The sequence below is a fragment of the Acanthaster planci genome, linkage group LG03 (genome assembly GCF_054643075.1).
Source record: "Acanthaster planci isolate LZ-2023a linkage group LG03, COTS_SCS, whole genome shotgun sequence".
Lineage (NCBI taxonomy): Eukaryota > Metazoa > Echinodermata > Asteroidea > Valvatida > Acanthasteridae > Acanthaster > Acanthaster planci.
Window position 1 is genome coordinate 22572619 of NC_141779.1, and position 14726 is coordinate 22587344.

Here is a 14726-nt window from a genome sequence, read left to right on the forward strand (position 1 = left end):
CAGTTTGAAAGTTTCCGTCTTTCAGCGAGTGACAACGAAAAGGTGTTGGAATTCGTTCATGACATACAGGAAACAAGACACATCAAGTATTGATGTACTGATTGTCAGATGAATTATCTGATGCATTGTTTGGCTCTCTTATATTTGTAGCATTATCATGCAGGGCGTATCCATGTACTGTTCACCAGCAGGTTAGGGTTAGCAGGTGACCATTAGATGAAATATAATCTGCGACAGGTTAGCATGCACTATAGAGTAGATAATGCACATTTTGAATATGCTCAGGCAAACACAAGCAAGTGCTCTTGAATGGGTGTGTATGCTAACTTGTCACAGTGTAAACTTTCACCTGCTGGTCAACAATGCATTGTCAAAGGAAAGAAGACATTTAGGCCTTTTTGGAGACATCTAATGCTTAGTAAGAAATCTGCAGTTGTCTTACAAACTGCAGTTGAATTCGGCTCCTTTATTTTGATAAGCCTTGTATAATACATTTATATGACAGTATTTGTTCAGAAAATAACCATACATTTGCAAAATGACTAGATAACTTCGAAATAACCATTGTAGTGTACGTACAGCCTGGGGTACCTGAGCGGTCAGGTTAAATCTTGATTCAGACAGGGTTAACTGATGAACAAATGGCGACTTGTCACTGTAAGGATAGAGTAGGGAAGATGGCGACAAAGACATGTCACCCTAACCCTAACACAGCTATTTCATAATAGTGCGCCACCAAGAGGTTACAACGCGTTGGCCAATCATAATTGCGCGAACTCTGTCGAACTTTTCCAAACGCGCATTCGGTCGACAGATTACACACATTGTGATTGGTCAACGCGTTGCAAACTCTTGGTGACGCACTAGGGTGAATCGCCCATATTATGCCAAAGGAATCGACGTATATGTGAACAGAATTTTTTTTTTGGGGGGGGAATCAAGGGAAAAGTGGTAACCAATAAAACGCCGTATTTTTACACGTTTTATTGTACATGTATTCTTCTAGTGTATAGCATACAAGTAAATCTTTTCTACTAAACAAACTGCAACCATCAACAGTAATATTAAAATTTTGTTTTGTACATGCTAATTCACGGAAACTTACCAATATCCTTACTGTATTTACATAGTTATATAGTAGCCTCTTTTGGGCACCATTTTGCACTATACACATCTGTACATATTATGAATAGGATATATGAATTTCTAATAACATAAACATTCTCATATGTTTTTTTCGCATTAATATCATTCATAATGTCTGACCTGAATTATACTATGCATTAATGCATCCGACTGGTTCACCTGACTGTAATCGTAATGCCAACTTATGCAGTTGTCACAGGTTGGAGGTAAGTTAGTTTGGGAATTACATCACATTAATCTATCCACCCCGAGCTGGACCAAGAGGGCGCAATCTTCCCAGCAACGGAGGCTCCTTTGGCTGTAACTGCCCTTCGCTTGATCATGAACCACTATGAAATACAAACGCTACCAACAAAACGAACACCCCCCACCAACATGGCTCTTTTCAACCGATGAGGGGGGTGCTTCTGCTCGAGGCTAATACTCGTGTCAGGTGGCAAGCGACTGAAACGAACGGTGAAAAACCCATCAGTCTGTCATTAGTCGAAAAGCTATCATTCTGTCCTATCGTTTATCTACCTGCTACTGGTGATTAGCCATTTGAATGAATAGTGAATGACTCGATTATACTTCTGCCACGTGCAGAATGACTGCCCCGACCATGCTTCAGGATAAGTCTGAGCCTGTGACTCCCTCTGAATTGACAGGGAAGACGGAATCAACAATCGGGCTCTTCGAACACGGGCGTTAATCCTATTTTTCACCAGCTTTTCCTTATTTCTGGGTCTTTTACTACCTGAAATAGATTGGTGGAAGCTTGTGTAAAGGTTTAGACAGTGCAATCCCTCCTGTCTTTTGCCTGTATGCCTCTGTATTTTGGAATATGACCTGGCAACAAAATCCCAGAGTCCAGATGAATTTGACATCGGTGTCAATTAGAGACACTTGTACATGTGCAATTAAGTTGCTCCAAATAATTTGAAATTGTTACAAGGAATGCACTTGTATTAACAACGTGTTTAGAAATAAATTGTGAAAACTGTCTTCAGTTCTATATGTAACAATTCTGCCTGATACAATATTCTTCATATTGTTTTTAGTGTCACATTGCATGTTACAGTTATGTAAGAACATAAATCTATTCCGTGTCAAGACATTTGCACATCTAGCTAAGAATCAACAGATAGATGAAGGGACTAGGGGCCAGTCTAGTGAGCGACAAGTCACCACCAATGTTCAGTGAAACATCCGTGCAATGGATATAATACGTATCTACGGAAGCGTGTTGCTGCCAACGCGAAAAAATATTTTATCTTGTTAAAACGACTTATTATCTCATTTAAACGACTTATCCTCTCGTTAAAGCGACATAGCTCTCTCGTTTAAACGCGATATTAAGTCGTTAAAACGAGATAGCAAAATTGTTTAAACGAAAGTATAAGTCATTTAAATGAGATAATAAGTTGTTTACACGTGATAGATTTTTTTTGCGTTGGCAGTAATATGCTGCCGTACGCGTCTCTGTTATTTGTTGATAAAACCCCCAGTAAACTGGTCTTATCTGTTTTGATAACAAGACGTTGTGATGTCATTGACAAGTTGAAAATTTCAGTTGCATTGTCATGGTGCAAAATTAATGTGGTTGTTGTTCCGAAACTCTGATTAAATATATAAATACATAAATTAATAAATGTTCTTGATAAGAATGAATTTGTACGATTAGGCACAGTGATTGACAGGGACTTGTAGGTCCAATGTGTATTTTACCCATTGGCAAAAGCATGTGCTTTTTACTATATGACCGAAAAATGGTAAGAAATGTATTTTCTGTGGGCAACTTTCAATGTCTATGAAGATGACATTGAAAAAAATCCAGCCAATATCAACAAAGTATCAATGAAAAAGATACAACCTTAGGTCAACAACTGCGCACGGCGTAATAAACTTGTTTCGTTAAAATTCGCCAACTGTACCATTTTAGGCAGAGTGCAAACCTGAGAGCTTTAAAAAGTAAACAAGTTCAACTTTTAATTTGATTGAAAAACAATGGAAAATGAAAGTTAAGATAGCTTTAGGAAACACGCGGTCCTCATCCACTGCTATTCTGCCAAAGTATGAAAGTCTATACACTACGCTAATGATTATCACAATGCTTTCAAAATACCAATCATTTCTTTGCAACTAAACGCAATATCTAAATCATGATTGCGATGAAAACACGACAAGAACCTCTAAATGAATAATGAGCCTCGTACCTAGGCTATGGAGCAATCGGGGAAGAACTTCCCCACTCTGTAGTCAAGCATTCAGTGCCATCCTTCACAATATGTTATGGAAGGTGAGTTTTACATAGCAATATAAGTTTTAACAAGTGGGTATATTAAACTGAACATAAATATAATTCATAAGTAGACGTAAGTAAACATTTGAAGTCACTGACTCAAGTGTCATTTAAGAGTAAGACAATACTACCGATGTTACTTTCATTAGTTAGAATACGTCTGTGTAATATTGTCGATTGTTTACACATCAAAAGTAGAAACGAATATAGAATGTGCACAGCGAAATATGAACAACTGACAGATTAAAACGTGGAGTGCCGAACAAAGGTATGAAAACAGTAAAAACTAAAATGAAAGTGTTGCCAAATAGACCTCAAATCAAGGCCGACCTCAGTTGCTTGTTTTGAAAATATCTATTCAGGTATATTCCAATTCCACACATTATAAGGTGCACTATACAATGAACATATACCATCTAAACAATTATATCCATAAGTAGTCATGAATTATAAAAATAGATTAAAAGTCTACACCAAAAGACTTAATTATGTTTTGTCGTTAGAGTCTCATAAATCTGTTGAGTTTATCAACTGTAGGTCCTGTTTATCGCAAGATACTGTAGTGGAAAAGGACTATTCCTGCAGACATACAGAACTCCACAGTAACAGTGATTCGTGTTATTAGCTACACTACTATATAGGTGGTAGTTATCTAATTGTCTCCAATTATTAATGTAATCAATTCAAATGGACAAGATATGAGCACAGTAGTTCTTTTACAAAAGCACCTGAAAATTATCTGCAGGCACACACGAAGTCAACAGTGCCCCCGGTCATCTATTAATACAACAATCTGTAGAACAGATCTCCAATTCAAACACCAAGTCAGGCACATAACACATTTGACAAAATAGTTGGTGTTTATCTGCAAAGGTCAAACAATACTCAGCTCACAATATGAGCTTCAGAACTACACAAGCCAAACGGCATTTTCCACGCCGTGCATTGGTTAGTTTCTTGCTAAGCCCTACGTACAAAAAAGGATCACAGTTTCTACTAAAATGAACGTTGAAAAACTAGCCGCAACTTAGCACAAAGGGGAGACAGCACACAAAACTAAATTACAAAAACAGTCAACGGTAGCAAAGGAAAATCCTTAAAAGAACGCTCAAAGTATTCATCCCTAGAAGTTAAACGTGTGAGGGCAGTGTTCATATTACCTCATGTTTTGAACAATATTTAATTTATACCGACCAACCTCGTTGTTGAAGTCATGGCGCGTGTCAGAATTCATCAGCTCTTAAACCGAAGTAAAAATTTTACAGACTAGTTTAGTTTGAAGTGGGAAGAAGAATTGAGCCACTCTCCAGAAGCTTTATTTCATGCATACGAAAGACACACCTCTCTCTCTACATTTTTCATCACTTAGGCCTACTTATTAAAGTCGGGCTGCATGGTGATCAATTTTCAAAACCTTCACCTGTGGTACTTTATCCCGGCATTGATTTTGCTATGAACCGTGAACAGGAACACTTAATTGTCTGTACACATAAAACGTCTCAAATTTACTCGAGTGTCCACCTCAACACACCCTCGGATGTTGCCCCTGTCGCTGACACCTTCTCTCGACCGATTCACATGGCACTGTTGGGCATCTCCCTAGAGTTGTCACTGTTACTCGTCCTGGCGGGTGTGTAGACGTACATAGGCCGGCTGTGACCGCGGTGGGCCCCGCTCGCCCCTTCGGACATGTCGGTCAGGTTGGTGTCGGTCCGCAGCGTCGTCGAGCGGCCGTAGCGGGTCTGTCTCCAGGACTTACAGCACCGCAGCTTGGTGGCCATCCAATTGATGACTCGGAATCGTCTGATTGTGATTTGGTAAGTAGAAATAGTGGGTTGGTTTTTCAGTTCACTCTGAGAGAAACACACGGAGAACAGGAACAGAACAACAATAAGACAAACGATGGGTGCTAAATATAAACCAAAACTCAACTGAAAATAATGATCATGTTACACAAAGATGAATCAACAATGAAACAACATACAAACACGACCCTATCGCTATCAGTTGGTGGGTAGAAATAAAAATAACAACGTTAAACGTATTCACTGTGACTGCCTACTTTCTACATCAGTTCATCGCTCCTCTATCGTTTTTTGATACGTCCCTTCTCCTAATTCTCTGTTATCTTGCACATCAAGACACGAACATCCAGTTTGTTTTTCGTTCAATTTTGGGGGATAATGCACCAGCGGGTCAACCATTGAATCTGTAGCGGTCTGTCTTTCCCGCCTTTTTTCCCTCTTGACGCGGCTTTTCTCCGAAACGGCTACCGCGTAAACATGAAATCTGAAACGACATCCCGGCTATCCCTCGTTGTGTATACAAGAGTGACATCGCAATGACGTCATCAGGTATCAAATAACAATCGATTTAACAGTATCTCACAAGCTGATGCAGTTGGGCAACAATTGTGTCTGGACGTAGAAGTAGTGTTTCGTTTAATTCTGGAGTCAAGGGTCAAAATTCAGGTACATTTTAGATGCTTGAACAATCCTAAGATCGATACATAAGACGGTATCTTACGATCAGTTGAAAATCTTGACGTGAAATTTGGTTATGACATTAACTTTGATGTACACATGAGTGCGTTCGGGATGTCATTATGACGTCAGATTTAAAGTACACGTGATTTAAGGAGAAAATTCAAAGAAATTTTTGCAACTATAACTTATAAATGAAATAAGGTAACGCATTCTTCAGAATAATGGTAGACCAAATCTGACTTCCGGGATAATGGAGGTGCAAGAATGTGGGATTACAATTAAAAAACGGAAGGATTTCACTTCACCCAACCAAATTATATAACTGTTGAGAGCGGCATGGTCAAAACTATGCAAATATTACTGACGTCATCAAAAGAAAGGGCGTGCTATCACAGATAGCACCTTTTTATATTTAAGATTTTTTGCCGTAACACGAAAATAGATGAAACCTTCTGTTCGTTACAAACTATTTCGTGAAGGATAAAAAATAATGATGTCAACATCCCATAAAATGTTAAAAGGGCAATTTTTAAGATGGTCAGTTTCCTCTAGATTTGATTTGATCATTTCATATACATGCGCATGTTTGCACAAATAACAAGATCAAATAGATTTTCGATGACATGCGTCAAAACTCTCCAATGGATTTTCAGCTGAAAATCGATATAGCCGGATCACCTCGTCTTGGTCACTAAAACAAACATGTCCCGCCTAGTTTTGCTAATCTTTATTTTTGTTCTACAACACCAAGGTCATGCTGAAGAAAGCAAGCTACTGGTAAACATTTAAGTCAGTTGGGTAGCTCCAGACCAGTTTCGTCAGCTTTGTCACGGTGGATACGAAACTCTGACTCTCACCTGAGCTCTTGGCAGATTTTGGTGCTGAACAAGCCATAGATGAAGGGGTTGATCGCGCTGCTGAGATACGGCAGGTTCTGAATGAAGGCCACGGCACGGAACGCAGTGTTGAGGTTTTTCTCGTCGATGAAGATGACACCGAAGGCGTCCAGGGTGAAGAAGATGGAGAAAGGACACCAGCACAAAATGAATGCTGAAATTGCACGTGTTAAATTAGAAGATTTTTCAACTCATTTCTGATACCAAATGTTTGGAATAAATAATAAAAGTCTTTGAAACTTTGTGGATACATCATTAAAAAGATAAAGCTATACAGAGGATGAAACGTGGGAACCCATCAAGGTGAATATGGCAAATGATGGGGGAAATTGCACAGCGCCATCATGTGCCTGGAAAGAGAAATTTTTTGATCCATCATGAACACTGATATCTCTCTTTTTTCCCGACTGGATGGCTTGCATGTCTGAAGAAGCCCACTAGTGCCATGAAGTAAACGTTTTTAAAAAGTGAAGTGAATTTAAGAAAAAAATCGTTTTTATGCAAGGTATTTTTCAAGATAATTTTTACAAGATCAGTTTTTAGAAAGACTCTCTATTTTTGGAATAAATATTGCTTTTACGAGATATTTTTTTTAGTTCGGTTTTATAAGACAAAAAATCTTCATTTATTTTAAGGTTTGTACTGCTATGCCAAAAGAAGAACTCGTGCTTTTAAAGTAAATTTAGGCCGAGTAATGATGAAATCATGATAGTTTGATTGTCAAATCACAACATTAACCACCAGTAAACTTCCACTAAATCATAGGCTTTGAGGGGTCCCAAACAACCTTGGGAAAAATTTATCCTTTGTAAACAAACATTGAAAAATATGTTTAAAAAATCTAAAATGAATACTTCATGGTAGTAGCGGGTTTCGCACACATCAATCGCCATGCACAAATGATGCATGTGTGACTCGATTTCGATCGAGTCAGGCACACGTCATTTGTGCATGTTGTCAGCCGCCACGGGCACGTTCGATCACCGACAATTTGTTAACCATGAACTGGTCGATTTTGCCCGGTATACATTTCAGTTATAGATTACCCGAGAAAACCGACCATTGGTTGAGAATTGTGGTTATTCGAACTTGTCCCTTTTTGGTGGAGCCTTGTTCCTTAAAGTCCATATTTCTATTGATAACCCTTGTGTAAATTTACAAAATGGTCCAAACAAAATGGCCCCTGTAAGGGCCTGCTTGTGTCACACGGATCCAAATCTCAATCAGTAATCCACGTCGTTGCTTCACTGGCACCAGAGCCTGCCTAATGAATGAAGCGAACAAGCGTTGGGATTAACAATCGAGACCCAGATCTGTATGAAAAAAAGCCTTAAGGTTTCAATTCTTATGGTCAGTCCTCAACACGCGCACGCATTGCATTTGAATTGGTACCTAGAGGCGTCTAGTCCCCGGTTTCAACGGGTCATCCAGCCCCTATATAGAGACCAGTGACCAAAACCCCGCACAGTGCAAACAAAACAATTTTCCTCACTCATAATCTTTCCAAGATGAATTCTACCTCCATGTCAGCGCTTAGCGCGGTGTATCCCAACCACATCTCGTCAGACGTTAAATTCATTAATACCCAAGATAAAAGACCTTTCCTTACTGATCCAGAGTCCTTCGTATGGATGGTCTTTATAATTATTGAAAAAAACATCAGCCAGATGTGTTTAAGGCCGTCCAGCAACAGGTGGCCCTGAACAATGACATGTTTACAGGTACATGTACATGCATCTCTACATGTATGCTAACTTGCATTCGACACCTACCCACAATGATACACACTGTCATCTTCAGTGTCTTGATCTTTGCTTTAGGAATGAGCCCTCTAGAGCTGGCCCGGTGCTTCATCGGCTCCTTTTCCTTACAGGCTATCGTAAAAAAAATTAATAAAAATAAAAATCAAAATTTGATGCAAATTGTCTCACGCAGAGAAAAATGTCCGCACGGGTACCAGATGGCAGCGCTGTTCAACGTTTTTCATTCATTAAGTCGAAAATCGGATATGAAAGTATTAAAAAACACAAATTGATTTGTTTCAACATATAACATGTCTTGCAGTTTTTATACACAGCAGCCACAAGATGGCGCTATTGAAGGAGATCGTTACAGCTGCCGTCTGCCGCTGAAAGTGGGAACAATCTCCAATGGACACAGATTCGATCAGGCACAACCACAGTAAAAAATTAAGCACTGTAAATGTATTATTGTCAGGAGAATTCACCTTCTTGTCCCAGTATTTCGCTTCTTCCGGCTCGCAGAACGGATGTCAAGCACGAATTCTGGGCGTGGTTTGCGTTAATTCCTCGTGCGAATCATTGGTACAAGCTAATCAAGATGTAGCTCAACGATGGAGGACATTTTTCTGCAATACATGTCTTATATTGAACGGTATACCCATATGACACAGAGACAAAGTCTCATTTTTTAAAACCGTGTATTTCAAACTCAGTGCGAGAAAAAAGTTCGCAGTTTTTGAGGTCTCAAAAAGAAGAACAACAGTCGTCGGTTTCATTTTGCCATTCTGTAAAAGTGTGACGCAGCACATGGAAGTTGGAATTCCAACGACTGTTTGCTAATGTATAGCGTGTACACAATAACGAAAGGCTCCATTCCTACCAATCTCAGCGTCGGTGTGCTTTCTGACAGCGACGCTGATGATCAGTCGGTTTCTTCTCACCCCATGATGAGAACAATCTTGTCAACGAACACCGCAGCGGTTTTGCCAAACCAATTTTAATCCGAACACTGGAAAGCAGATACCATCAACAATGCAGTTTCCAGCAACGTTGATATCGTCCGGGGAGGACATATGACGAGACGGCAGAGCACCGACGAGTATGTTTTATCGCGTAGCAGATGCCTTCGTATTGTGAATGGTTACTGCATGGATCGCGCCGCGCAGAGTGATTAAAAAAACCCGCCGGAACTACTCCCATGTATCAAGTCCCTAGATCATAAGTAGGATCATGTCATATTTTTGGCCATTCGCATGTTGCCCTCAACGACGATTTTTCGACAGGTGATGACTTTTTAAATAATCTAGCCTGGGAAATGAGGAATGAGGTTCTAAAGTAAAGTTTAAAATTGGTTGGATGGCAAAAAACGTGGCTACTTTGGTTTTGTGTGTTTTCAGTTACACATAAGCTTAATTTGACACAAATATCCTCCATCGTTGAACAATATCCTTAAGCGCCAATTGTACCGAGTGTGGTGATATTACTCTCAACCTCTGATCACGACTAACACCCAACTTTCGTATCGCGAGTGCGCACTGACGCATACTCTGTGGTCATAACTGTATGCTACCCCACAAGCGCCCCACACCCCCCCCCCGCAAAATATTACTTGAAATAAATTGGTCGCTACCGGCGCCATTGGTCAGAGCAATTAGTCCCCATTTCTTCGAAAGAGAAGAATCAATCCATGGCAATTGGACCAAATTTTAGAGAGTACAGAATGCAAAATATTCAGAATAGTACCAACCTATTTTGCTTGCCCGTCCTTTTGCCTTGTCCGGCATTCGCCCCATCATATATTTGCTCCGCCTCCAAATGGATACCACCATGAAGATATAGCACGTACTGATGGCGATGAGCGGGATATAGAAGAACGCTGAGACGACGTACAGAGAGTAGACCTGACACACGAATACATATAGAACGCATCAATTAAAATCAGTGCCTTGTTGACTTAGCGTGTACCTTTCCAGTAGTGTGGAAAATAGCGCACCCTACGTTTCAGATAGATGACTGACAGGTGTGAACTAACAATTTGGCATGAATTCTAGGTGGGAAATTCAAAGAAGATAGTTGTCATAGTGACGTCATCACTTATCACGTGACAACTCCTCAAAGTTGCATTCTTTGGAAACTTATAACTCCAGAACCATACGTCTGATCTGAATAAATATTGGTATAAATACTAAGCAAGATGGGTTATAAATGAAAATTTGAATGACGTCATGTTTACGTCATCAGCTGATTTCTTACGAGTTTTGTAGTTTTTCTTGTCTAACCTTCTTCTTGAGGTATTTCCTGAACAAATTAATTTTTTCCCAAAATTATTTTTGCAATTCATTGGGTAGGGTAAGTGGATGTTTGAGGTATTTGGAAAATGATTTGGCATCATGATGACGTCATCAAAGATACGATTACAAATACGATTTTATTATACATACTTGACCAAGCCTGACCGACATGAAATTCTTTGGGTAGGTACACAGTCAGCCCCAAAGTATGTTTGCAAAGTTCCGTTGTCATATTATCACTCATTTATTTGTTATTAATTTTTGAATACTTATCATTATTGTTGGCATGATGTCGGCTCTTTGTTGAAAGCAGACAAAAGATCTATACCAGTTATACCAAGTATCAAAATCGCTTTGGTAAGTAAAAGGAACACGTCTTTATAAGGAGCACTTCTGTGTGAATTCAATGACAAAAAGTCTGCCAAGAACGAGTACGCGTGCTTGCTCAAAAGTTACTTGTCATTTTGTTAACTTTAAAATCCTGTTCTGTATCTCTAGGTTCCTTGTTAAATGTATTTCCAGCAGGCTGAGCCCACAACGGCAAGCTTCCTGCACTAGTCTGTTACGGCAGTGAATTCTAATGATCGGCGGTGGTTGCCAAGATAGACAAAACCTGTACGCTATCAACCAATAACATGTCAGCACAAGAACCACATCACGTACGTACGTCGACACGAATGTTTTGCATGTTTTGCCTTGAATTCAATTGTTTTGCCGGTACTGACACCCATAGTTTGGAAAAGGCTCATATGCATGCTGCACGCCATTGCATACCTGTACAAAAAGTGTACATGCACTTGCAAGAGTCATGATGGCATGCAAATCTTAACCCGAAAGTATATAAACACAGGTATGATATTGCATGGCAATTTTGTATTGTGAATGTTTCTTGTATTTCGCAGTGTTCACCCATTTTATAGAAAAATGTTGGTCAGTGGTGCTTGAAATAGTGTCTGTTACGGTAATGTCAGTTACATGTTGGGCACAGTTAATGATGCTTTTGTGCTATCAGTTGATATCAGTTTTTTACATCTTCTACAACAAAAAGGAGAAGGAAATATGCTTATGACAGAATTATGGGCATTTTCAAATTAAAAGATTGCTCAAAGATCGACTGATGGTTCGGATTACAGATCACATTTAAGAATATATACCGGGCTGCATGGCCTTATCCTGCATTTTTTGTAACATTACCGCTTATGAATGGCTCTTAAAAACATTATTCCATTTTGTCTGAGAGAATTTTCCAGTGACAAAGTTGCTGTGCAGCACCTGAAAATACATTTCACCAATGAATGCGCTCCTTGTAGCATTTACACTTAACAAATACACATTTATATAATGTTTTTGAATGGATTACATGTATTGACAACACGGTATGCATTTCTATTTTCTTCAGGTGAGAGCATTGCTAGCAGCCACTGGGATAGCAGGTTTTAAATGATGGACTTTAATCTTGATTACATTTCAGCCTAGCAAAAGAGAATCCCACTTAACAAATGCTGGTCACGAGTGTCTCAGGCTGAAAAAGTGGAAAGTGCAGTGGTCCTTGTTTCATTTTGCTGTTGGTATGCATGTTCATACTGTTTACACTCTGTTGGCAAAATACACATAGCTGTAAGAAATATTGAACTTTGAAATGCTACATTGTGATTAAGAAAAGCCAATTTAGGCCATGCTGTTCATGAGCATCACTGCAAGAATTAAATATAAAGAGATCCCCAGCGAAAGCTACGGTGACTATAAGCATCCTTCCTGTTTGGCAAATACAGGTGTTTTTCAATAAATTATCTAAAGATGCTTACACCTTCTAAGGCTGTGTGAAGGGCAAACATATTCCCTGTTTATTATCTGTAATTTAATTTAGTCTTGTTTTGTTCGACTTCATTATGAAAACGATCTCAAGCATCCACTTTTGAATTTCAGGAACGTTTAAAAACCTCACTGAATATTCTCAGAATGATTTTTTTACATATTCCTTGTGGCCAAATTTCATAGTAGTTTCCAACATGTTGGTAATTAAAAAAAGAACAGTGTCATATTTGTTAACTGAAACCCCCATCATATGAATTTGCACTTTACCCTCCTTTTCAGGCTGAGAAGGGACTACCTCTTGTGCACAAATTTCTATTCATATATAGTAAGAGCTCGATCAAAATGGAGCACTCTCTTTAAACAAAACGTACTGCCATGTTTTCTTTAAATGTCCCAGTTCACTTCTTTTGATAAATCTCTTGAAGGAATGACTTTTTAAAATTCTCTGACAACAGTGATGAGATGAGACGTCATCTGAGGTTATATAAGGTGCCTGCAAAGTTGAATCCTTTGTGAGCCAGTAGGCATATCTTCAGATCAATAAATCTTCAAAATTAATGGACCCAACGAGCGTTGTGTTATATGAAATTTGGGTTAATGCCACGATGATAAATTGGTCACATTTAACCATTGTTTCAAAGCATATTCTGAGCAAATAAAATTGTTTAAGCATGAAACGATTACCATGAAATTCATAAGGTTCACAGAACTTTCGTTTCAGATGATTTTGAAGTGATATCATAATGACTTCATTAGGTCGTGTATTATTACATTTTAATATTTATGAAGACAGTTTGACAGGGGCGACCTTGTCATTTTCCAATCTTTCACCATCAGCATGCTACACAAAGGATTGGCCATTAGGCGTGACAAAAAAAGAAGTGACCTTTCTTAGGAAGAGTTGATGTGGCCACGGCAACAACCAAAGTCACGTGACACTCCTAAAAAGCTGTATGCTTGCAGGCCAGTATCTCTAGAGCCAGATGTCCAACTCGGTATTCTTAAAGTAGAATTCGTTATTAATGAAAGTTTTGTTAATAGCTGCAGGACGTTTGAGTCCTATTCTGTTAAATTTTTTACATGTCTGTGGACGGGGACGTATTTTACGTGATTAGCAAGGTTACGTTAAGACGTCACATGACATCATCTTAAAGGGATACAACTTCATGTCCCATAACTAGAGATTTTTGAGTCTGATTTGATTTAATTTCTGTATGCATATAACTGAGGATGTAATAGATGAGATTTCAAGAAATGATAGGATAGGGCCACTAGAGGTCGAGAAACACATCTGAAAGGCGTATACTGTAAATGTCTTACATCTAAAGAATTTTGAGACCAATGTAGGAACAATGAGGTCTGTGAGTTTAAATTAAAGGTCGCGTCCTGATTATGGGCATATATGGCATCATTTTAAAGGTGTCATTATAAGTGTCATCTTCAAGGAGGAATATTTTATATTTTTCTATGAAAAATGAGATCCCATTCCATTAATTCTTGTATGTAGGTAGACTGGGATGTATCATATGTGAAACTGAAAGGACGCCATAATGATATCATCAGGTACAGTTTTTACTCATATTTTTCCGCATATCTCATCGTTTTTATTTCGTTTACCTCTCCACTGACAAACGTGCATGCACAATGATTGCATTTTTCTCAAACTTAAAAATGCGGAAAAGCCCGATGTTCTGTTGCAGACAGACATAGAAACTCTTGTTTTTATTCTTTTGCTTAAATTCATCTTACTGATATGTTATGTATTTTATTACTGCTTGGATTTTTACATTCAATATGTTTTAACACCTTTTTATTTTCTTCTGCTAACCTTTTCAGTTAATTGTTGCTTCTCTTATTGTCATTAATCTTTATTGTTTTAAGTGTTTTAATTTGTTCTAGTGGTCTATGTTTTAGTTAATTTTTTGTTTTAAATGTAACTGTGTTATTGTTTTGCCCGTAGTGCAACAAGTTTTAGTTGTTTTAGCTTTTCGCATATGTACAGTGTTTTAATTTTATCCGGGGAGTGATTTTAGAATGACCCCGAGGTCTTGTTCACGACCCTTGACATG

General features: G+C 38.6%; 1 protein-coding gene across 7 annotated transcripts in view; it reads right to left on the reverse strand.

Annotated features, from left to right (window-relative positions):
• Window positions 1-969: 969 nt before the first annotated feature.
• The window catches only part of npsr1 (neuropeptide S receptor 1), a 55101-nt gene continuing 41344 nt past the window's right edge, over window positions 970-14726 (reverse strand). For 6 of the 7 annotated variants that reach the window (XM_022256165.2, XM_022256164.2, XM_022256161.2 and 3 more), the window contains 4 exons: window positions 10299-10452; window positions 8582-8683; window positions 6771-6963; window positions 970-5230 (listed from right to left, as the gene is read on the reverse strand). In XM_022256165.2, the coding sequence (XP_022111857.1) occupies window positions 5002-5230; window positions 6771-6963; window positions 8582-8683; window positions 10299-10452 (678 nt within the window). In that variant the 3' untranslated portion in view covers window positions 970-5001. Of the gene's footprint in view, window positions 5281-6770; window positions 6964-8581; window positions 8684-10298; window positions 10453-14726 lie in introns of all 7 variants that reach the window. The other variant, XM_022256167.2, reaches the window with a different exon arrangement.